Below are 23,190 nucleotides of genomic sequence, written 5' to 3'. Positions count from 1 at the left end.
GGGGGGGTAGCATAAGGACAGTCTCCTGATGATACGCTGAAATTTTGGTGCCACTGGCCTAAAAACTGCGCCCCCTGCAGGCCACAAATGGAAAACCACCAAAAATACCCAAAAACGAACCCTGCATTTTGATGCCCCCCACAAGTTGATGCCCTGGACAGCTGCCCACCTTGCCCAATGGACATTACGCCCCTGTTCTCAATTCTTTGTTGATATGTAAGACACTCTTTTTACTCAGCACTGTTGACTCATCTTGATGCAACAAGTATGGAGGCTGTGGAATATTAACGCTTAGATGTTTCTTAAGGATTGACAGGAATCTTTGTAACTTTCACTAGGCTATAACCTTTCTGGTTCCTTCTAGATATGTACTGAGATATATACTCCTAAATATTCCAGCTCCACAAATTCTATGGTTGGTGCATTTGCACCTGAAAAATAAAGTTTTCATTCAGCCACCGTTCACTAGCAATTGTTTATCACTCTCTATAAAAGAGGCGTGCTTAGATTTAGAATTAACACTGCACATTTTTTTTAATAGAAACTCACTAAGAAATATTTGGCTGTACTGCTTCAAGGAAAATCACCTGCACATATCAACAAACTATTTTTTGTTTCAGTTAGAAAATAAGTTGCACTCTCTTTATGTGCCACTGGACTGCTTTAGTTGGTTGTTATAGTCGAACACCAGGTGGTCAGAAGCATTGTCGAGTCCCAGCCGACTTATGATCCCGCATGGCTTTCAAGGAAAAAGGTGATTACAAGTGGTTTACCATTGTCTTCCTCTGCATCTCAACCCCAGACTTCCTTGGTGGTCTCCCTACTAAGCAGGTCCGAGGAAGTCTGGGGTTGACATGCAGAGGAAGACAATGGTAAACCACCTGTAATAATTTCTAACGACAGTAGATTAACATCTACTTGCTTTGAACTCCAATATTTCCATTTTAGCCGGCCTTGCATCGAATTGACTCTGGGTGGCGTGCGTGGTTCCCTCTTCTTCCCTACCCTCGCTGTGAAAGACCAGCCCCCCTGTTAGTGCCCTGCTCCACCCACCATCTGCTACTAATTTACTGCTACTGAGCCACGATTACTCCACCCTTCCCACTGAGGACAAACTACATCCAGACGCCGAGAATTAGTGAACGAGTTTCACTCCAATTTAAGCAATGTGTAAAGAGGCGGTATATTGCTCGACCTCTAATATATTTCACCAACGAAGAAAGGGACAAAAATCCGGTGCTCGTACACTTGGGGAAAACACATGGCTGCCTACAGCGTTGTTTAGCTCGAAGCCCCGCCCTATTCAGAGGGACGCAGCTTTTGCTAATGGAAGTCTCGCGCTTCTTTCGAAGCATCTAAGCAACAGCTCCTCTTACCCTCCATCCAGTCAGTGCAGGGCCAGAGCGCAGGCGCACAGTGGCGCACGCCGGATACCGCGAGAAGAGACTGAGCGCTCTCGCCCCTCCTCAGCGGGACTTTTGGAATGATCAGTTTTCTGGGGTACGTTGGCGCCGCTGAGGGTTTCAGCAGCGTTGGGACCGTTGGGGCAATAAGCGGGGCTTCGTTTCCTCTATGTGTTGACTGTATTTATCAACCACGGTGGTAGTTAATTCTCTGCTCTTAAACCCGATCCTGAGAACCCGACTTTGCCTCTCCATTTTGTATTCTAATAGGAAAGTAATCAAACCTTTGGATACTTAAATTTGGTGACTGATGCTGTCAGTGGGCAAGATAGATCTTTCTACAACCCTGGGGATCCCTTGTAATGACAGGGTTCTCCAGACTACACAGATCAGTCCCCCTGGATGCTTTGGAAGATGGACCCGAAGGTGTTTATTGAGGTCCCTTGTTCTTCCCAGGCTTCATTCCTAAATCTCCAGGAGTTTCCCAACCTGGATCCGGCAATCTGCTGGTGCCAGGGGGACTTGGTAACCCTACAAAATTCACCCGATTACCTCTGGGGATCAGATCAACCTACCTTGTTTGGTGGAGAAATGTACTCTTCCTTGGGTTCTTTGAAGAAAGTTAGGATAAAAATATTGCCCGGCATGTGTCCGGATCAAATACCCGGCCTAAAATATGGTAACATGTTTTATTGTAAGTAATAATGCACAGATTAAAGTACACAGTTGCTGCTAATGAGATATGTTAAATTCAACACCTGACATGTTGAAAAATTGAAGGGTGTTTACAATCAAAATAGTAGTGGACTGCTGTATGGGAGTTATTTGATTAATATTTAGCACATTTATAATTTCATTTTATCTATACAGCTAATAGTTCACTCTCAAAATGGAAGAACCTGTATTAAACAGCCCTTCATCTTTGCGCTCTACACCAGAGAATTGTGAGCCTCAGAGCAGCAGCAGCAGCAGTTCTAGCTCAGGAAAACAGGTATATAAACTTAACATATCCCATTTAATGCCACTTATTCATCTTGTATTCTTCAACTGGTGGTAAATAGAATCACCTAATTCTTGAAAATACTATTATTAAAAAAATAAATCCCTCAGTATGTATGAATTGTCTACAAATTTAAAATTCTTAACTAAATTAGGTTATTGTTTTTATGTGCTGATATGAGCACCAAAATGATCACAAATAACCTGTTTGTGAAAACAATGTGTAACTAAAGTTATGCATTCTAGTGTGGCATAAACACTTTAAAATATGATAAACCTTTCCTTTAAAATTGTTTTAAATTATATCAAAAATATATACATAACAGACAACCACAATTATGGTAAACATGTTGATGTTATACAATATTTTATAATTTGTAATGAAATAGAATAGTTTTTTAAAAGCTTGCAAATTGAGATGACTATTATTAATTTCCAAAATATTTCCTAAATATGCTAAACCTTTCTACGTCGTTTGTTGTTGTAGTATAACATATAATTTACTAGTTAAAACAGCTAACTTGCTTCTTTTAATATGACTTTGTCATATTCACTTTAGCCAATGAGTGCAACCCTTCGAGAACGGTTGAAGAAAACAAGACGGTCTTTTAATTCAACATTGACTGTAGCAAAGCGCCTTAAAATCAGTGAAGAAAATGACTGCTTTATGTATGAAGAGATGACTTCATCTAAAAAAGAGCCACATTCCACACCACAGTATGAGGGCAAATGCTCAGAAAAAGTCTCTGATAATATAATGTGTATGAAAAGCAATTTGCAAGACAGAGTGCTTTGTGAGTATGAATGTAATAGAATCAGTAAAACTGGACAGAATTCTCCACAACTTCTGTTAGACACTAATTGCAGTTGGTCAGAACTCCTGGAAGAGAAGATGAAATTGGTAAAGCAGATTCAGGAAAAAGAGGAACTTCTTCGAAGACTTAAGCTGGTCAGGATGTATAGAGGAAAGGTGAGATAACACCCTCAGTGTGAGTAAAATTCACAGTTTTTAGTTAAATGTATTTTAGACAATAATGGATTTATATCCTGCTTTTTTTGAACCATAAGAACTCTCAAAGCAGCTACAAACTCTTTCCCTTCCTCTCCCCTCTTAGGGTGGATGGGGCTGAGAGAATTCCAAAGAACTGTGACTAGCCCAAGGTCACCCAGCAGGCTTCATGTGTAGAAGTGGGGAAACAAATCTGGTTATGCAGATTAGAGTTCACTGCTCTTAACCACTACAGCATGCTTGTATTAATGTTTTAGCCTCAGTGATGCCAGCATTTCTAGAAACAAGTCAGTGCTGCAAGAAATTGTAAATAATAAAAATAATCTTCAAACAAATGTGTTAAATAATAAATTAATTCATGTTTATATACTTCAAGGACATCACTGTAAGTACTGCATCAGTCAAAATGCGAATCAACTTTTACACTGTTTATTGAAGCCATGTGCAGATTGGAATAGTGATGAAATATAGAAATGCACAATTTAGATACCAACTCCGGCAAGGTTTACCTTTTCAAAGGCAAAATATAGGTGGCTGTTGTCCACTATCTGACAAATGAGTCTGTCCTTCTGTGTGCTTCAGCAATATTTGTACTTTTGATTATGGTAAGAAACTAACTTAGAAATAAGCTGAAGATTGCTCTTGTGTAGCACTTCTATTCAATCTTTTAATTCTTTTCTGCTGGTTCTTTATAAATAGGAAGCAGTCTATTGATCTGCTGCAAAACTATGCTGGTACCCCATTTTGATAGATGACAGACACAAGTATTGCTATCACTCATTCACTTATCCAGGGGTTGGGACAGACTATGCTTTAACTTTTTGGGAAGTGAAAGTGTGGAAATCATAACAATCATAATGGTTTACATTTGCTGACAAAAAAATGAACTCTAGGATTTGCTGTTTTCTACAAGAATCTGTGCTTATGTTTCACCTAGAGTCATACATTATCTATCTCTAATTAGATCCTACTTATTTTCTTCTGTGTTTCAGAATAACCTGACAGAATTGCAGTCACTGATAGCAAAATGGCGAAGCAGTTCCCAAGTCATACTGTATGAGTTACAGTCTGCATTGTCTACAGATGGCAAGAAATTAAGTATTACAGAGCTGATAGACAATTTGGGACTAGATGATGAATTGCTACATTATATCAGAACAGAGGAAGATTTTACAGATGCATGACTATAAGCAATTTATCTAACATCCCTCCTAAACAGCTTGAAGGTTTTCATCTGTTTTTTGTCCTGAACTAGACAAAAAACCATGTGATTTTTATGTAGCAAAGGCTAGAACCAAACAAGCTTTTAGGCAAAGTTAAGCCTTTCATTTACATGTTGAAAGCATTAAAATGTGAAAAAGAAACTGGCTGTATTACAGCAGATTCCATACTTTCTTATGATTAGTGCGATTTCATACTCTGTAATACATGTATTTTTAATATAGGGTTTCCTTTTCTGTTCAAGCAGAATCATCAGAGAACTCAGTATATATTCTGTATATATTAAATCAGAAACCTGAATGTCACTTTATGCTTCTCTGTAACCCAGGATTAGACACACAGGAAACAGGCATGAACACCGATAAAATTATTGGTAATTTCGGGTTTGTATTTTTTTAAACCAGCTGCTATCCATCGGCTTTATTCAGGTTAAAATATTTTATTTATAGAATTTTTACCCCGCCCATCCCCAGAGGGCACAGGGGCAAAATATCCAACATTCTTAAGTCCTTTGGCCCCCACACCTTTTCTCAAGCCCTTGGGGGTTTGGGAAATGGTGCAGGGGGTGAGAGGACTATGACCCACTGGCACAAGACAGATCTCTCATGCTGCACTGAGCTAACTCAGCATGGCATGGAGGATCTGGCTGTTTCTTCCCCTACCAGTGTGGGGCTTGGAAAGCATCAGTGAGGGAAGGAACAGCCAGATCCTAGTATATCCCATGCTGGGTTTGGGAAATTGGGGGTGGAGGGGGATTTTAAAAGCTGAATGTTGTTCAACTTTTCAAATGCACCTTGGGGTTTTTTAAATCTCATATTTGGGGGGGTGGGTGGTTCTTCTATGATTTGTGTTTACTGAGTTAACCAAGAGTAATAGGAAATGGCCAACGTCTACTCTATCCAAATACACATAGATTTTTTTTACTATAGGTAGTAGTTTCAAAGTTTTGTTTATGGTAAACTTGTCACCTGCTCCTACCAGTTGCTACTCACTACTACACTAAAGTCATCATGATTTAAAAGCAGTGAAAGGAAAACCATTTCTCAAAGACTTGCATGCCCACAAAATGGCTTTATTTGAAGAGGAAACAAATCTAACTTTGAGGATGTCCTCAAATACCACACAAAGGAATTTGAAAAAGTGTATTAATAGTAGCATTACTTATATCAAAGAAAAGGTGTCATTAATATGATGACAGTTAACAAGTATGAGGCTAATACAATATCATATTGAATAAAATGATCATATAATTGACAGTATAATAATGGGAGACCAGATTGATCTTAATTTCATATGTCTTGAAAACTTGGAGAAAGTAAAAAACTTCATACATCCAAAAACTGGTCAGTGACTACTCCATAAATTCTGAATAATTCCGAAGCGGAGAAGAGATCAGTGGGACTTTTTCTTCTACCACTTTGTGGATGGAAGTTACACAGTGATAATAAAAAAAAAAATCCACCCTGATGATATTTCAACGGGTTACTTGTTTTCTCACCTTTGGATCTGCTTACAATGTATAGAGCTGCAGCTGCCTTCCAGTTTTTGCTGATGAAAACATGAAATAATCTACTCAAAGTCTTGGCATTATATTGTCAGCTATATTATCACTTTATTAATTCTGACACCATATTAAACTTGTATTTGATGACAATCTGAAATATAATACTGGAATTAATAAATCTTTTCAGGGTCCTTTGTTAGAGCACCACAGTACTAATATTCTTGCACATTAAAGAAAGCAGGGAATGTTTTCAATCTCAGCCTCTCCACTTCAGCCTGAAGGAGGGACAACTCCTGAGCCTGTGCTTTGGCAAGTTCCACAAGCTGCTGTCGCTGTAAAATGTCTTCATAACGTTCTTTATGAATCTTTTGCTTCAGTTGTTCTGAATCTGCAAAACATAATGTCCAGAATATATTAACTAGGTTGTACCTAGCATTCATTTTCACCAATACAGTTGTTATTTTTGGGATGTCCCCTTCCTTCTGAAGGCCATTCTCCTTCCAGCTGTCATCAGCACAGTTTCTTGAATTCCTCTGACTCCCAGCAGTAAGATTTGTGGGGAGCTAAAGTGGGCAGTGGAAAAGTTGCATGGATCGTTGGATCCATCCCAATAAGAATGAAGTGTGTAACGGAACAGTTGCCAGAGCTGTCCACGTGATCTGCTTTCTTCAAATGGTACTAGTACTAGTAACACCCTGGGAACAACTGAGCTGCTGGTGAGAACATATAAAGTGGTCCTAATGATGCAACGGGTAAGGCTTTGCATATTGGTTGATTCATTTTGTTACTGGCCTAATTGATACTACAAATTATCTGCAATTGCCAGTGATTGGTCTGACAGGATTACTCCTTTGTAGAAATTACAAGAGAAATTAAAAGTAATTCACACAATGCAGAAGAAAAAATGTTAGGATATTTGAACACAGTTCATAAGTGCTATGGTAAACATTTATATGTGTAAATTGATGCATGTATGTAATATAAAGATAACCCTGTTGGGAAAAGCATATTTTACAGTATGTGCAGAATAGAACAAGCATCAGTGGCTGTATTTCATGGAGAAGGAAACTGATTTGCTCAGTGAATTAATCTTTGTGTCAGAAATAGCATAAAGTGGGCAAACAACCCTTAAAACATAACTCACCTGAAGTCTCAAAAATGTGCCGCCTTTCTGACACAGAAACAAGCATTTCACATATCTCTTTGCTGAGTTTCAGATTTGAAACCTTTTTCTGATCAATTTGCTTCTCCAGTTCGTTGGCATATTTCTTCTGTTGTTGCACATTTTTCTTATGAACCTAGCCATTGACAAACAAAGTATACAAGACATGTTTAGATTTACATAACATGTTAAAGCAAATTTTATTTCATAAGTACCAAGATGCTTTTATCACAATTGATGTGACATTTTGCATAGTTACTTCTTAATATAAAAGATTACAAAAAGATATGGCAAGCATTCAAAAAAAGCATTTAATAGGGTGCAACCAGGAGCAAATAATGAATTTTTATATTAAAAGGAAGCTGGGGTGCTGATGAGTACTGAATTATTTTAATATACTTTTCCTTATCTTCACAGATGAGGACTCAAACAAAATTATATTAATAAAATAATTAATAAATCAACAATAATGGCATTGAAACAAACCAAGCAGCAGTACCTAGAAACTAGAATTAAAATATATTGTTGAAGGTTTTCATGGCTGGAATCGCTGGGGTGCTGTGTGGTTTCCGGACTGCTGCTAGAACACGGCCATACAGCCCGGAAACCACACAGCACCCTAGAATTAAAATAAATTCACAAAAGCTTATCTGAAGAAAAAGGTTTTTGTCCAGTGAAAATAAGTCTAGCACTGTGCACATGTTACTGCATGTACAGACCCAAGATATACTGAGGGGGATCAACAGGAGGTATGCTGGTCCCTCATGCTAAAATACACAGGTTGGTACCTGTTACCCACACACATTTGTCTGAACATGGCTACACATAAGTTTCATGCCAGTATTTGGAAATGCTGTTTTATATCTTATTGTTCATGGGCACAGAATCTATGGAAGTACATGCACAGACACTGCCAATGTATGGGCAAAAATATGTTAGAGGTATTGGGTCCAGCACCCTATATTTCAGGACTGTGCTACTTTACAGAACTACTGTTTTTACAGTCCCAGATGAAATACAAAAGTTTAAAAAAAGTAATGTCACAGAAGTGAAACACAGCAGCTTACAAGCAGGGGCGTAATGCCCATTGGGCAAGGTGGGCAGCTGTCCAGGGCATCAACTTGTGGGGGGCATCAAAATGCAGGGTTCGTTTTTGGGTATTTTAGTGGTTTTCCATTTTTGGCCTGCAGGGGGCGCAGCTTTTAGGCTAGCGGCACCAGAATTTCAGCATATCATCAGGAGACTGTCCTTATGCTACCCCCCCATGTTTGGTGAGGTTTGGTTCAGGGACTACAAAGTTATGGACTCCCAAAGGGGGTGCCCCCATCCCCCATTGTTTCCATAGGAGATGGGGGCTACAGTTTTGAGGGTCCATAACTTTGGCCCCCCTGAACCAAACTGCACCAAACCTGGGGGGGATCATTAGGGCAGTCTCCTGATGAGACCATGAAAGTTTTGAGACTGCCTTCAGAAATGTGCCCCCCCCCCAGCCTGCAACCCCCATTGACAGCAAAGCAGAAAACTCAATGCAGAACAGATTCTTGGGCAAATTTCTGGGATGTTCCTGCAGGGGGTGCATTTTTGGATGTATCAGCACCAAAATTTCAGGATATCATCTGGAGACTGTCCTGATGGGACCCCCCAAGTTTGGTGCATTTTGGTTCAGGGGGTCCAAAGTTATGGACCCTCAAAAGGGTAGCCCCCATCTCCTTAGCAAAGAATGGGAGAATGGGACCCTCAAAACTGTAGCCCCGATCTCCTATTAGCTCCCATTGGAAACAATGGGGGATGGGGCACCCCCTTTTGGAGTCCATAACTTTGGACTCCTTGAACCAAACCTCACCAAACCAGGGGGGTAGTATAAGGACAGTCTCCTGATGATATGCTGAAATTCTGGTGCTGATATGTCTAAAAATGCACCCCCTGCAGGCACCAATGTCCTGGTGCAAAAAAAATTTGGTTGTGGTGGAGTGGCCGCCCATGGGGGTGGGGGGCATCCAACTCAGGTTTTGCCCAGGGCTACAGTTTGCCTCGTTAAGCCCCTGCTTACAAGTCCCAATGATTTCAAATAATTACAGTCCGTATGATCCTATGTGTGGCTAGAAACATTGCACTGGTTTGGATCCAATTGAGTGCAGCTACAGATGGATTTCTGCCTGAGGAGCCTGACTTTCTTGCCATACTTGCATTGCAGTGGTTGAGTTGAGAAGGGCTGGGTTTGGGAAGGGGAGAGGAGAGGAGACACCTTGACTGGACATGTCATAAAGTCCACCCTCCAAAGCAGCCATTGACCCTTGTCTGTGTAAGTTGGCCATTGACCCTTGTCTGTGTAATTTGGAGTTCAGCTGTAATTCTGGGAAATCTCCTGTTCTTACCTGGAGGCTACAAGCAACACAATGAATTTGCACTAAGTATAGGCTCACCTATAATGCATCAATCACAACATCCACGAAAAGGACATTATGGTTATATATTAAATAATATGAAACTCCAGCAATATGCACTACCATGCTTTAAGTGGCAAAATTAATTGAATAATTATCACTCCAATGTATGCTGTTGGATGACACTTGAGTGTGCATTTGAAATTGCATTCCATAATTCAATTAATTTTATCACTTAAAACACAGTGTTGTATATTGCTGGAGCTTCATATTTATGAATATACAAGCATAATACACTTTTTCTGGATACTGTAAGCAATTATGTGAAAGCCCCAGTCTGAGCATTCAGTTTGTAAAAATTTCACAGCAGGATGAGCTTATACAGTGATACGGTATTTATACTCAGAAGTAAGTCTCACAATGTTTAATGGGGCTTACTCCCAAATAAAGGTACACAAGATTATAGCATGAATTAAATTAATTGCTGCAACAAGATGCTATGCTGTACCAATATATGCCTGGGCTATGAACCAATACCGCAACAACACAAACCAGCTAATTTAGATATGCCCTTGAGCTCATTCAATAATACAAATGTCTTGTAAAACAGAGTATGAGCAAAGAAAAACAGCACACTGGTTATCCTTAAACAGTAAAAGTGGAGATTAATATTAGATGATAAATTCATTGTACAGCCATGTGATTAGTTTTCTTGTAATTATTAATTTAGATCCAACTGGTAAGGGGCGGGGGGGGGGGGGGGGTGCAAATGAAATCTTTGTCTGGGAGCCTATGATGGTTCTGAGCAGCCCAGAGCAGCAACAGCAATACCAAGTCAATAAAGGCAAACTTGAAATCAGGACTGAGAGGGGCCTGTTGAAGAGCTAGTGTTTCATATATTCAAGAAAGGGATTTACCTTATCTAGATAAGTAAGTGTAGCCTCCATTACTGAGACCTCCCGATTCATTCGACTGTCGTAATTCATTACTGTTAAAAACTGTAGAATTAAAAGCAAAGAGAAGATCAAGCTCCCAGAGCTAAGTGGTTCCATACATTAAATTTTAGACTCATCCAGTACAAACTCTATCCCACTGAGCAAGTTATTCAGATGTTGCACAGTATGATGGAATGACTTTCCATCAAAATTACTTTCACAAAACATGCAGTACTCGCCAAGCTTTACAGTGGTTTTACTATACAAGAGTTAGTTGAAAGGCTGACCAGAGATTTCAGATCTCTCCTGTTTTGGACAAGGTTATACACCCCTTGGAAAACTAGATTCACAGCTTGGGAATATTACTTGACACAGAGGTCACCTTAGAAAACCAGGTGGCAATGGTAGTTCAGAGTGCTTTTGCCCAGCTTCGGTGGGTGCTTCAACTGTGTCTATTCCCAGGTTAGTCAGCTCTAGCCACAATGATCCATACCTCAGTTACATCTAGAGTCTTCTAGACTTAACTATTGCAATGTGTTGTATGTGGGGCTATCCTTGAAGAGTGTTCAGATGCTGCAGCTGGCTAGTGCAGAACACCACATCTAGACTGCTAGTCAGGACCTCCAATCCTCTTCTGAGCCAAATTCAAGGTGTCGGTTTTGACCTTAAAAACCCTACACAACTTGGAATCAGGGTAGCTGAAGGACTGTCCTTTCCTATATGTTCCTACATGGGAATTATGATCACAGTGAGAGGCCCTCCGGACTGTCCCATCAATCAAGAGAAGGCCTTTTCAGTGGCGGTCCCACAGTTATGACACAGCCTCCCTAGGGAGGTCTGCCTGGCCCCTCACCTTCAAAGAGACCGTTGAAGACAGTTTTATTAGTGCTGCATTTGTTCTAGTGCAGCTATGTAGAAACACTGGATGTGTTTCAGTATACTCATAGGAACCATCCATGGAGTTAATGTCATTAGATATCACTATTATTCATGTTGAAAACAATGTAGATACAGCTACTAATAAGGGATGATAAAGAATGTGAAAATAATTTTTTTTGTAGAGAATTAGGTAAGACTGTAAGAAATGCTTTGCTGTATCAATTTGGATCCCACGATCCAAGAGTGTGAGGATCACACGATTTTCTCCTCTTGCCCTCAGCCTATTCCAACAGTGAAAAAGATCATTTTTGGGATTGAGGGACTTCACCCGTGTGGATTGGGTGGCTGCAGGGGGGGAAGGAGTGAAATTCTTTCTCTTATTTGAACAGAGATGTGCTCATCCAAGAATCAGAAAGAGCAATCTTATTCCTCCCCCTGTCAACTACAACTGTCTGACCTTCCTGGCTGTTAGTACCCACAAATATCTTGACCTTGGGAATAAAATTTTCCTGGGTTGGAAAATCTCTAGTGAGGAAGGGAGGATAGGAAAGATCCAAGACTGTCAGTACCTTCTGCTGGCCGTTTTCAGGATCCAAACCAATAACTTTATATACTCACAGCAAAATTAACATTTAGGAGAGTAACTTACAAGTTGGCGATCCTTTGTAACATTCAGTTTTTGAATATCTCGAGCCTTTTGGTTGAGATCATCAATCTGCATCTGAATTTTTTTATGGTCCCATTCCAGTTGAAATATCCCTTTTCGAAAATCTTTGCTTTCTACCATGCTGGCAACTTTCCTTTCTCCCTGAGCCTAGAATAAAAAGAAGTCTGTCTTAATCTAGCATATGGTTTTATTGTTCATTTCTGAAAAAAGATGGGCTGGGGGCCAAATTGCATGTTAAATTTTATAGTAAGGGGGCACAGGTACCCTAGATCCAACTTACTTTCCCCACAGCCACACAGCAATTGTGTGGAGAGATACATAGGGACCATGGCATTGGAAGAGAAGGGGCTCCTGTTTTCCCTCTCCAGTGCCATTTTCTCAAGCCAGAACAGAAATGATAATGGAATAGAATATTTCAGCAAATTCCATTCAAGTCAATTTCCACTAGTGTACAAGAGTAGGGGTGAAAGGTGCTTTAAAAATGGTATTATGCTTTGGTTAGGATTTATCATGTCATGAAGGTTGGGAATAAAAATTGTTGGAGTGGTTGAGGGGAATTGGGTATATTTATACACATGTGGTGGTCTTGCCCTATGATAGTAAAGTTGTAATCATGGTGTCTCCCCTGCCAGGTAATCTGTTTTTGCTGAGATTGGTAAAATTATAATTAGAACCAATGATTGAATTAGCTCTGCTAAATTCATCTCCTAATTGTAATGTGCACTGTAAAAATAAAATACTTCTAAATGTTCTTATAGTATTGGCCAGGCTGGTTACTGCTGCAAGCTGGGAAAATGAACATAATACTTCATTAGAGAGACAGCAGATTAAAATAAGAATTGTAATGGTATTGGAAAAATTAACTAATAATGTTCGAATAACACAAGAAAGAAAAAGGGAAGATAGGAGAATTTGGAATAATTTTGCAAGGCATTTAATTACATTCCCAGAATTCATAATATGCAATAATCTTTAATAAATTGAGAACAGGTCTTGGATATAGGGAAGTATAACTCTATTTGTATAGAATGTATATGGAATCTATTACCAATGATGGAAGCTTTTCCTCCCCCCCCCACCCTTCTTTTGTCTTTGTTCTTTTACTGTTAAGTTTGCTATATATTGTCATCGATCTCACTACCAATAGATAATTCACCTATTGTTGGAGAGATTGTGGGGAATTGGGTACATTTACATGTGTAGATGGAATTGGTGGAGACTATCATTTTTTCATGTTTTGTGAATTTTGTGTATTTTCCTTTCTTTTCTTCTGTTATATTTAAAAATTAAATTAATACATCCAGTACAAGAACAACGAAAGAACAGTAAAAAAATAGCCAGGGGAGTGTAATTTTCATGCATGGATTCATAGAGACACAACTTATTTCAAACTCAGATGTAATAAGCGTAAGTGGAAAACCTTTCAAAGGTACAATGTTGTTGTTCCTTTATGGAACATGTTAGTTTTGAAACTTCCTCTGAGGCTTCTGTCACATAATCTGGTAATGAGTCAATTAATATTTCAAAGGGTTAAAATCTAATATGAGAGATTTGCAGAAGCTCAGTTTCTTAAATAGGAAAACATAGTTACACGGATAGTGCTGTTCAGGTCCTCAACGATGCTCCTGTTGATAAGAATAGCATCGGTGTAATCAGGGATTAAATTGATGCCATCAAGCTCCACTTGCCCTTGTTTAAAGAGAAATTGGACCATCAAATCCAATTGAAATTTCATCTTCATCTCCCGAAGTCTACAAATGCCAAAAAAGATGTTTTCAATAAATGAAGACGTTTACCATGATCAGAAAGAAATAAAGATCAGTGTCAGAGACATTTGTTTCTTAAATTATGGGACTGAGGTTTTTTTTTTTTAAAGACCATGCTGGGGGAAGAAACATGAGCATGCATTTCTCATCAGAAAATTCGAAGATAATTACATACTTATTTTGCATAATACCAGTAGCTAATGAGAACCTGGAAGGGCAGGAGGAAAGGCAAAAAAGTTGTGTTCTACAGGTGGAAATCCTATCTGCAGAAATGATCTGCTGGATCCAAGTCAACATACTTAACTTTAACGCCTTTCATGCTGAAGGCATCTGTGCCACAATTTTACATTTTTAATGGGGGTACTTCTAAAATGTCAGTAAAAAAGGACACAAATGGATAACACAAACGTACATATTAAGTTCACTGAAGATTTGCTCGATGTCTTTCCGTGAGTTCTCATCATCCTCATTTCTCTTCTGAAGGAAGGTCTGCATCTCTGCCAGTGTCAGTGCTTTATGTTTAATCTAAGCACACAAGGAATCAAGGATGTAGGTAAGGGTTTTTTTTTCCCTCAGGTTCAACCCCCCCCCCCCCTTACATATCCGAAGCTCCGTGCCCTATTTGTGGGTTTTTGGGCTTTTTTAAAACTGTTTTCCCAGTTTTTGGCCTGCAGGGAGTGCAGTTTTTAGGCTAGAAACACCAAACTTTCAGGGATGTTTTGGGAGACTCTCCTGATGAGACTACCTAGGTTTGCTGAGGTTTGGTTCAGGGGGTCCAAAGCTATGGACTCCCAAAGGGGGTGCCCCATCCCCCATTGTCTCCAATGGGAGCTAATAGAAGATGGGGGTTACATCTTTGAGGGTCCATAACTTTGGACCCCCTGAACCAAACTTCACCAAACCTGGGTGGTATCATCAGGAGAGTCTCTTTCTGATACCACCCAGGTTTTGTGAGGTGTGATCCAGGGGAACCAAAGTATGGACTACCAAAGGCCCCCATCCCCCACTGTTTCTAATGGGAGCTAATAGAGAGCCTCCTAACGATGCCTTGAAAGTTTGGTGCTGCTAGCTTAACAATTGCACCCCTGACAGCAGGCACCTCCCAAATTTCCCAGATTCTCCTTTTCAATCCACCCCCTTTGGCATGGGTTTAAAGGGAGAATCTGAGGTCCCCAGTTTAAACATTGAAAGTGATGCTGTTTCAGGATAGGGATAATCCACCCCAAAACAGCATCACTTTCAATGTTGTTTTAACTGGGAACCCCAGATTCTCTCTTTAAGGTGGATTTAAAAGGAGAATCTGGGCTCCCTAGTTTAAACACCATTGAAAGTGATGCTGTTTGGGAATTGATTCAAGCATCACAGCAGTTGCCCATGGGGGGGGGGGGGCTCAGATTTTGCACCAGGCTCAATTTTTCCTAGCTATGCGTCTGCCAGGAGGGGAGGGTAGAAGGGACTGCTGGCTGGGAGCCCAGATGGGGTGGAGAGGGAGGGTGTGGCAGGGGAGTCTGCCGTCCTCGGCCTCGGAGAGCTGCTTTTATAAGCACTGAGGCTGGGGGCGGGGCTTGGGAAGTGTAGCTACACCCCCAGGGGCAGGTGGGTGTGGGGCCCTGCCCCAACCCCCCCATCAAAAATCTATACCTACATCCCTGCACTCTTTTAGGAATCCATTCTTTTAGACATGTTTACTTTGCAGGTAGTGCAAACCTGGGTGGTTTCATCCAGAGAGTCTCCTGAAGATTTGGTGAAGGTTGGTTCAGGGGGTCCAAAGTTATGGACTCCCAAAAGGGGTGCCCCATCCCCCATTGTTTCCAATGAGAGCTAATGGTAGATGGGGCTACCCTTTTGAGGGTCCATAACTTCGGACCCCCTGAACCAAACTTCACTAAACCTGGGTGGTTTCATCCAGAGAGTCTCCATCTGATACCAGTGGGAGCTAATAGTAGACGGGGTTACCCTTTTGAGGGGGTGGGTAGGGAATCTACCCTGAAACAGCATCACTTTCAATGTTGTTTAAACTAGGGAGCCCAGAGTCTCCCTTTAAGGTGGATTTAAAAGGAGAATCTGGGCTCTCTAGATTAAACAACATTAAAAGTGATGCTGTTTCAGGGTTGATTTCCCCCCCTTCAAAAGTAGCATCACTTTCAATGTTAAACTAGGGAGCCCTGGGTGTGTTCAGATTTGTGTGTTGGGGCATGTTCTATAATGTGATGGTGACTTTGAGATGACCTGGTGCAAAAAATGTTGTTTGGTCATGGTGGGGGAGGGTGGCGGCCCATATGGGAGGGGCGCGCGCGCAAAACTCAGATTTTGTCCCGAGCTCCATTTTCCCTAGCTACACCTCTGAACCAAAGTACAGGATAACGGCAACAGGAATGTTCTCCTTCCAGATCAACCCAGCAAAGGAAAGGCCACCTTTGCTAGCCCAGCAGAATCTACTCAGAAGCCCAGAGGAAAACCAGCCAAGGGGAGTTTAAATGAAGGGGTTTAATCACCAGCCTCATGAATGGGCTTTACATTTTTTAATTTTAATGTTTTTTCCTTTGTGCCCTTATACAGGCCATTAAAAACTCAAGCAGTTGAAAAAAAGTCATTTTTTTCTGGCTTTTCAGCTTTCTGGCTCCATCTGGATTGTTGCTATTTTCTTTTTGGCATATCTGAATACTCTTCTCTACTGGGCATGCTCAGTCTCAGCAGTTACCCTGAAGGAAGTTTCCAAATCCTACCTCTGTGTATTGCAAAGCCTTTTATAGACTATGAAGACAGTCATTTAACATCTATTTACAACAATACCACACTGTACCACAGAAGAGTAGAATACACATTTCAAATATAAAAATAAACATTTGAAAAGTACAGTGGAAATAAATTTGCCTACCTGCTGTTCACTTTCAGCTTTGGCTCGTCTAGACACACAGAAACGCTCCCAAACGGTATAGTCAATGCCCTCTGGTTTGTTTTCAAATTCATCCATTTCATCAATAGCTTTCATTAAATGGACATAAGCATCCTGAAATGCTTTGACAGAGCCTGGCCTATCTCCATAGGGGTTAGCGGTGTCATGTACAACCTTTGTCTTGAGAGCTCTTCCATGATGGATTATAGTAGACAAAAGAGTATTAGATATTTTCTATTGTGTTGTTTATGTATGCAGCAGCAGAATAAGGGCATGGGTCAAAAGCATCATTTTATAGTTAAATTTACACTGAAGGATTTTTTGTGACAAGCATGAAGGGAAGTGGAGGAAAGGAGAGCCTGCCCGCATGAAGGCCCCATTGCCACTGTGGACTGCTGCACAGTGGCACTGAGAAAGCAACCAGAAGTGTTCCAGGTTGAGAGGGGCTTTAAAGGACCATACCAGAAGCAAACTGGCAGCCAGTGTAGTTGTCTCAAGCTTGTGGTAATGTGTTCAACATGCTTAACTAATAATCCAGCTACCACATTATGCACCAATGGTAGCTTCAGTGTTATCTTTCAGGGCAGTTTCAGATCCCTTCTGACTTTTCTATCAGCATACCCGAAAGACGGTTCATCATTACTTTTGGCTGCTTTCTTTACTCACAGGAGTTACCTGCTCATAGAACATCATAAACTGAATGAGTGTGGATTACTGCCACAGCAAGTTGTATGATCTGGAAGGTTTATTTTACTGCTTTGTAGATTGCAGGAACTGTTGTGGCTGAGTTTTGTGAGCTCTCCACTCATGCCTTTCCTGGTCATGTACTCATTGAGTGCAGAGAACATCCCAAAGTAATGTATGAACTGGCTCTGACAGGTGCTGAACAGAACACTCAGAGATGCCATTTGGTAAAGGACTGCTCTGATGTCGACTTTTTTTATCTCTCATTTCCTAGATACACAGCACTGATGAGAGGTGAACAACTTCCTTTTCCACCTAAGAAGAAGAAGAGTCTGGATTTATACCCTGCCTTTCTCTCCTGTAAAGAATCTCAAAATGGCCACAACAGATACCTGGCAAGGTGGGGGGGGGGGGCTTGAATAGAGTTCTAGAGAACTGTGATTAGCCCAAGATCACCCAGCAGGCTTCATGTGTAGGAGTGGGGAAACAAATCCAGTTCACTAGATAAGAATTCACTACTTAGGTGGAGGAGTGGTGAATCAAACCCAGTTCTCCACATTAGAATACATTGCTCTTAACCACTACACTATGCTTGGTAGTACAGTAAAGGGAACATAACCTGATGCTGGTATTTCTGATTCATATGGTAGGATGGAGGGGTGGGTGGGTAAGTATACAAACTATGAATTCCACGATGGTGATAATCAGGTTCCGAGTTCAACCTGAGCTCACTAAAAATCACAAGAGACGGGAAGGAAGAAAAAAAAAGGGGGGGGGGGAGACGAAATGGTAATTGTTGCTGCCTCAACCATATGCCTGGTGGAACAGTTCCATCTTACAGGCCCTGCAGAATTGCATCAGATCCCACAAGGCCCTGGTCTCATTAGAGTGTTCCACTAGTCTGAGGCCGGGGCTGAAAAAAACCCTGGCCTTGACTGAGGCCAGATAGACTTCCCATGGGCCAGGGACCACAAGTAAATCATCCCTCAATGATCAGAGTGTCCATCAGGAAATGTAATGGGAGACAGGGTCCTGTGAGTAAGTTGGCTCCAGGCGGTTTAGCGCTTTGTATGTTAGTGCTAAGACCTTGAATCCAGAGGCGAAGCTATAAGGGGATGGGGGTGCATGCCAAGGGAGCGGAAAATCTCCTCCCACCCATTCCCCCCAATGTGCCCCCCCTAGTTTATCCTGAAAAAGTTCAGGCTGAAAAACCGGCTTATTCAGTTCAGACTGAAAAAGCACCCTGGTGGGAATTGCACTACAAGCCCGAGGTCTCCTGGGAAGTGTAGTTCCCAGCAGGGCGCTTTTTCAGCCTGAACTGTACAGGCTGCTTTTCATCCTGAACTTATTCAGGCTGAACTAAGGTATATGGGGAGGGACACTGCGAGGGACGGGGCAGGGCCCATTTGGGGGGGGGGGGCACAGTCTGCCCCGGGCACAGTTTGGTCCACCTACGCCTCTGCTTGAATCTGACCTAGTACTCCACTTGTGCAGCTGGCGGAGCACAGGTTAAATATGTGTCTTCCACAAGGCCCCAGTAAGGATCCTCACTGCTGCATTTGGAAACAGCTGAAGCAGGCCCTGTATAAAGCAAGTTGCAGTAATCCAGCCTAGAGATGACTGTTACACGGACCATTATGGCTAAGTCAGGTTGGGACAGATAGGGTTCCAGCTGTCTTGCCTGACAAAGATTGTAAAAAGTCACATGAGTGGCATAAATTCATCTGAGCCTCTGTTGACAAGGAAGCATTAAAGAATACAGCTAGGCTCTTGAAGGTCGGCACCACAAAGTGCTGCACCCTGTCAAGAGTCGGCAGTGGCGTAGGAGATTAAGAGATCATGTATCTAATCTGGAGGAACTGGGTTTGATTCCCAGTTCTGCTGCCTGAGATGTGGAGGCTTATCTGGAGAATTCAGATTAGCCTGTATATTCCCACACACGCCAGCTGGGTGACCTTGGGCTAGTCACAGTTTCTCAGAGCTCTCTCAGCCCCACCTACCTCACAGGGTGTTTGTTATGAGGGGGGAAGGGCAAGGAGATTGTAAGCCCCTTTGAGTCTCCTGCAGGAGAGAAAGGGGGGATATAAATCCAAACTCTTCTTCTTCTTCCTACCTGCCCCTTTCGGCTCAACCACAGAACTTTGCTGGATTTTATTTCAACTGGCTCTCTTTTATCCGTTCCATCATGGCCTCCAAGCAGCCAATCAGAGCAGCAGGGGCAGCACCTGTGTACATTTCTCACAGTGATTGAGGCAATATAGTTTAATCCACCCTCAAACACATATCATTTTGGTGCTTTAACTCAGAAGTTACATAGATTCCCATACCAGACTTCATACAAACTCCACAGCTAAGATATGTGATAAACCTATAAGTAATTAAAGTCAGCATGTGATTTCTACCTTACAATGGAGGTACAGATGAGCACATGAAGATGCCTAATAGTGAATGTGGTCCTTGGTCCATAAAATAAAGTATTATTAACTCAGACTGGCAGCTGCTGTCCTGGGTCTCAGCCAGAGGGCTTTCACATTGACTGCTGCTAGATTCTTTTAACCGGAGATGCCAAAATTGAACCTGGGATCTTCTGCATGCCAAGTAGATGTTTTACAACTGAGCAAAACTGTACAATAATCATCCTCAGCAACGATTCTAGGACTATGCAAGTTGCTGGTTTTGAAGCAGGTAAATGATAAGAGGGCAGATCCTACCCTTACCCTCATCTCAAGTCTTAGCAAAGTTTGAAGTTACCGCCAGCCTAAGGAACCTTCCTCCAACTTCTTCCTAAATGGGACAGCTGCTTAAATTTGAGGAAAACCAGATGTATACCTGTGTACTTAATTATACTACAAAGACTGCATTTTTTCCTACAATGGAAAACCCCCCAAAGATTTTTGGGATATGGATGGGAACAAAGAAAAATCTTACCTAGGCCGACGTTTGTAAAGTTTGAATAACTGATCAATGTGATGAGTTGGAACATCGGAAAATTCCTTTCTAAAACCACGTTCCATAAGCTAAGAGCAAGCAGCAAAGCACAACTTTATGTCAGTGTCTGAGGGTGACACCTCTGCCCTCACACTTATCCCAGGACACTACAAGTCCCACAACAGAAGAATATGCCTGTTGGGTTGCAGCAGGGCCTGGACTTGGCAGAGTCTACTCAGGAATCAGCCTGCCTGAAGGTGCTCAACCAGCTCTCAACCGCAGGCTCAGCAGCACTTACTTTCTTAGAGGAGGTTGAGCAGAAGAGTCATCTCTAAAAAAATGCAGGGGGAAGGGCCAATGAGCTCACCCTTCTGAGGCAAGTATCCATTGGCCCAGGGTTAGACTGGGAGGGAGCACTGCTCCCTTTGTAGAAGCATTTAAAAGGCATGCCCAAGACTAGTCAGAGAGGAACAGGTAAATAGCAGAACAGAATGGAGAACAAGGGTGAAGAGGAACCCGTTCTTTTTACTCTACTGCGAGGCTCTGTCCTGGGGCACTTGCCCAACTAAAAGCAGCTCTGGAGTTGGAGGGTAAGACAGCCCTGGACTCAGACTTGATGGTAGCAGAACCTGACAGTTAGTTATGCAGCTGTACACTAACACTAATTTTGAAAGGCATGAAGAAAATGCTATTGAAGCAGCTTTAGATCAAGGATTCTGGAGTCCACATAGGCAATCACAGTGTACAGCATGGGGTTGACAGCTGACTAAAATATCATTACAAAACCCAGAATCCCAGCTGATCCTTTAAGAAATATTGTATTGTTTCTATTACTAAACTATTTCTAGTCTGTTTTTCCTTGCACAATTCCGGTTTAGAAACATTGCCCTGTAGTTGGTGGTGATCTCTGGAGAGACTTCCAGCAGGATCACCTGGCAGTGGAACAGAAAGATGAGTGAACTCTAGGGAGGTAGAAGAGGGAGAGAAAGGAAAGTGCCTAAAAGTGAGAGAAAGCAGAGCAGGGGCATACCACCCCAAGGACATGGGGATACCCATGTCCCCAAGCACACGCCTTCTGGTCACGTGGGGGGCACCGGATGCCCCCCACGTGACCAAATGGCGTGTACCCCAGCTGCATGCCACCAAGCCCCGCCCCCAGGAGCCAGCCTGCAGGGATGCCTGCCTGGGCCACCCGCCCCTGAGCCCCGCTCACCCACCTCTGTGCAGCCCAGCTTTCAAAAGCCGGCTTTTCTGTCTGGAGGGCGAGAGCAGGGCTCTGGGCATGGCCCTGCCTCTCCCCATACCTGGGGCTGTGGCTCAGGGGGTGTGGCCCCCCGAGCCCCCCCTGCTTCCATGCAATCCAGCTTTTGAAAGCCGACCTGCGCATGACCACGCCCCCAAGCCACACCCCTGAGTGCAGGGGGTGTGGGGAGGCGCCCAGAGAAGGAGTTGTCTCCATGTGCCACTCCCCCCATATTCCTCTGGAGCAGAGGTGTTTTCTTAAGAGGTGCTGGATGCCTATTGTAGTTTCAGAGAAATAGACTATGTGGGACAGATGACTAGATTCAGCTGATTTGCTGAAAAAGGGTCATCTTCTGGTTCCTCACTGCTTATAGCACTTCTCTTGCTGTGAACCAAAGCTGTAGGCACATTGTCTCAACCTTGGACCAAACTAGATGGGATAGAGGCCACAGGGCCAACCTGTGACAGGCAATACCATTTTAGAGGAGAATTTACCTATTTAAAAACTTGTGTGAGGGCCCAATCCTGACTTGGTGTATGGTGCAGTGGCAACTAGCCACCATTTTCTCCTCCTGAACTTTTTTTTTGAAGTACTGAAAATAATTGTGGGTAAACTGTTTCAGCGCTTTAAAGGTGTGGAGAGGGAAACAAGATTGTCTATTGCTGCCGTGGCACGTACCTAATCAGTACTGGGCCCTTCAGCAATGTTTAAATGGCTACAATCTCCTCTAAAATGGCATCAGTGGCCAGTGATTATACCTGCTGTCATCCAGAGAAAGCCTTCAGACCTTCTTGGGGGATCTAAATAGGGCCCAGAGACTAAGGAGACATTTCTTTCCTCATAGTAACATTGTGATTATTCAATGTATTGTTATTAAAAAATCTGTTTTGTCCAAAACTTCCAGTTCTACAACCTTTTCCCAACCTTTAAATAAAAGTTGTGTTTAAAAATAATTAAAGTTGAATGGGTTGCACTCACTAAGACTGGCTTTAGTATGCACTATAAAGCACAACAAAACAACTGCTTGCTGTCATTCAGGTAGGGATAGTGGATTGTAGCCTACCAGTTTAATTAAGAGTCAAGTCCACTTCTTGCAGAACAGGTTCTTATGAAAGGCTCTTTGCACTGCAGCATGGCTCCTTACTTAGCAGAGTAGTGGGAAATAATCTGGGCACACAACCTCCATTTTACGTGCAGGGGAATCATTTTGACTTTTAGGAAATTGCTCATTTCACACTTCATTTTTGAAAGAACAAAACCATAACAAGAATATATTTGTTGTAAGCTATCTGTAAGTTTTCAAGTAGACAGTTGAGATAGAAATATAAATATCTTATAAAAACTAGTCTAAGGATCACATTATGATTGGGGGTTTTAATTCTCAGAGCTACTCACCAATAGCAGTCAAAGTATTACATGGGGCATTTAATACTAGCATTATTAAAATTAAAATAAACATGGTTTTTAACGCCTGGATAGAACAGATGTGTCAACTACAATCTAGTTAAAC

General features: G+C 41.9%; 2 protein-coding genes across 3 annotated transcripts in view; one reads left to right on the top strand and one right to left on the bottom strand.

The window, feature by feature from the left end:
• Window positions 1–1,395: 1,395 nt before the first annotated feature.
• Window positions 1,396–5,012, top strand: SFR1 (SWI5 dependent homologous recombination repair protein 1). The gene is made up of 4 exons (XM_048505013.1): window positions 1,396–1,500; window positions 2,274–2,394; window positions 2,962–3,372; window positions 4,404–5,012. Exons 2-4 carry the CDS (start codon window positions 2,293–2,295, stop codon window positions 4,593–4,595), a joined length of 705 nt encoding a protein of 234 aa, XP_048360970.1. The 5' UTR covers window positions 1,396–1,500; window positions 2,274–2,292; the 3' UTR covers window positions 4,596–5,012.
• A 652-nt stretch (window positions 5,013–5,664) lies between these two features.
• CFAP43 (cilia and flagella associated protein 43) overlaps window positions 5,665–23,190 on the bottom strand; it is a 66,268-nt gene continuing 48,742 nt past the window's right edge. For both annotated transcript variants that reach the window (XM_048506815.1, XM_048506816.1), the window contains 8 exons: window positions 20,438–20,526; window positions 16,808–17,015; window positions 14,342–14,454; window positions 13,755–13,914; window positions 12,146–12,310; window positions 10,600–10,680; window positions 7,281–7,434; window positions 5,665–6,524 (listed from right to left, as the gene is read on the bottom strand). In XM_048506815.1, the coding sequence (XP_048362772.1) occupies window positions 6,349–6,524; window positions 7,281–7,434; window positions 10,600–10,680; window positions 12,146–12,310; window positions 13,755–13,914; window positions 14,342–14,454; window positions 16,808–17,015; window positions 20,438–20,526 (1,146 nt within the window). In that variant the 3' untranslated portion in view covers window positions 5,665–6,348. The remainder of the gene's footprint in view (window positions 6,525–7,280; window positions 7,435–10,599; window positions 10,681–12,145; window positions 12,311–13,754; window positions 13,915–14,341; window positions 14,455–16,807; window positions 17,016–20,437; window positions 20,527–23,190) is intronic.

The sequence above is a fragment of the Sphaerodactylus townsendi genome, linkage group LG08 (assembly GCF_021028975.2).
Source record: "Sphaerodactylus townsendi isolate TG3544 linkage group LG08, MPM_Stown_v2.3, whole genome shotgun sequence".
NCBI lineage: Eukaryota > Metazoa > Chordata > Lepidosauria > Squamata > Sphaerodactylidae > Sphaerodactylus > Sphaerodactylus townsendi.
This window is presented reverse-complemented; position numbering and strand designations above follow the sequence as displayed.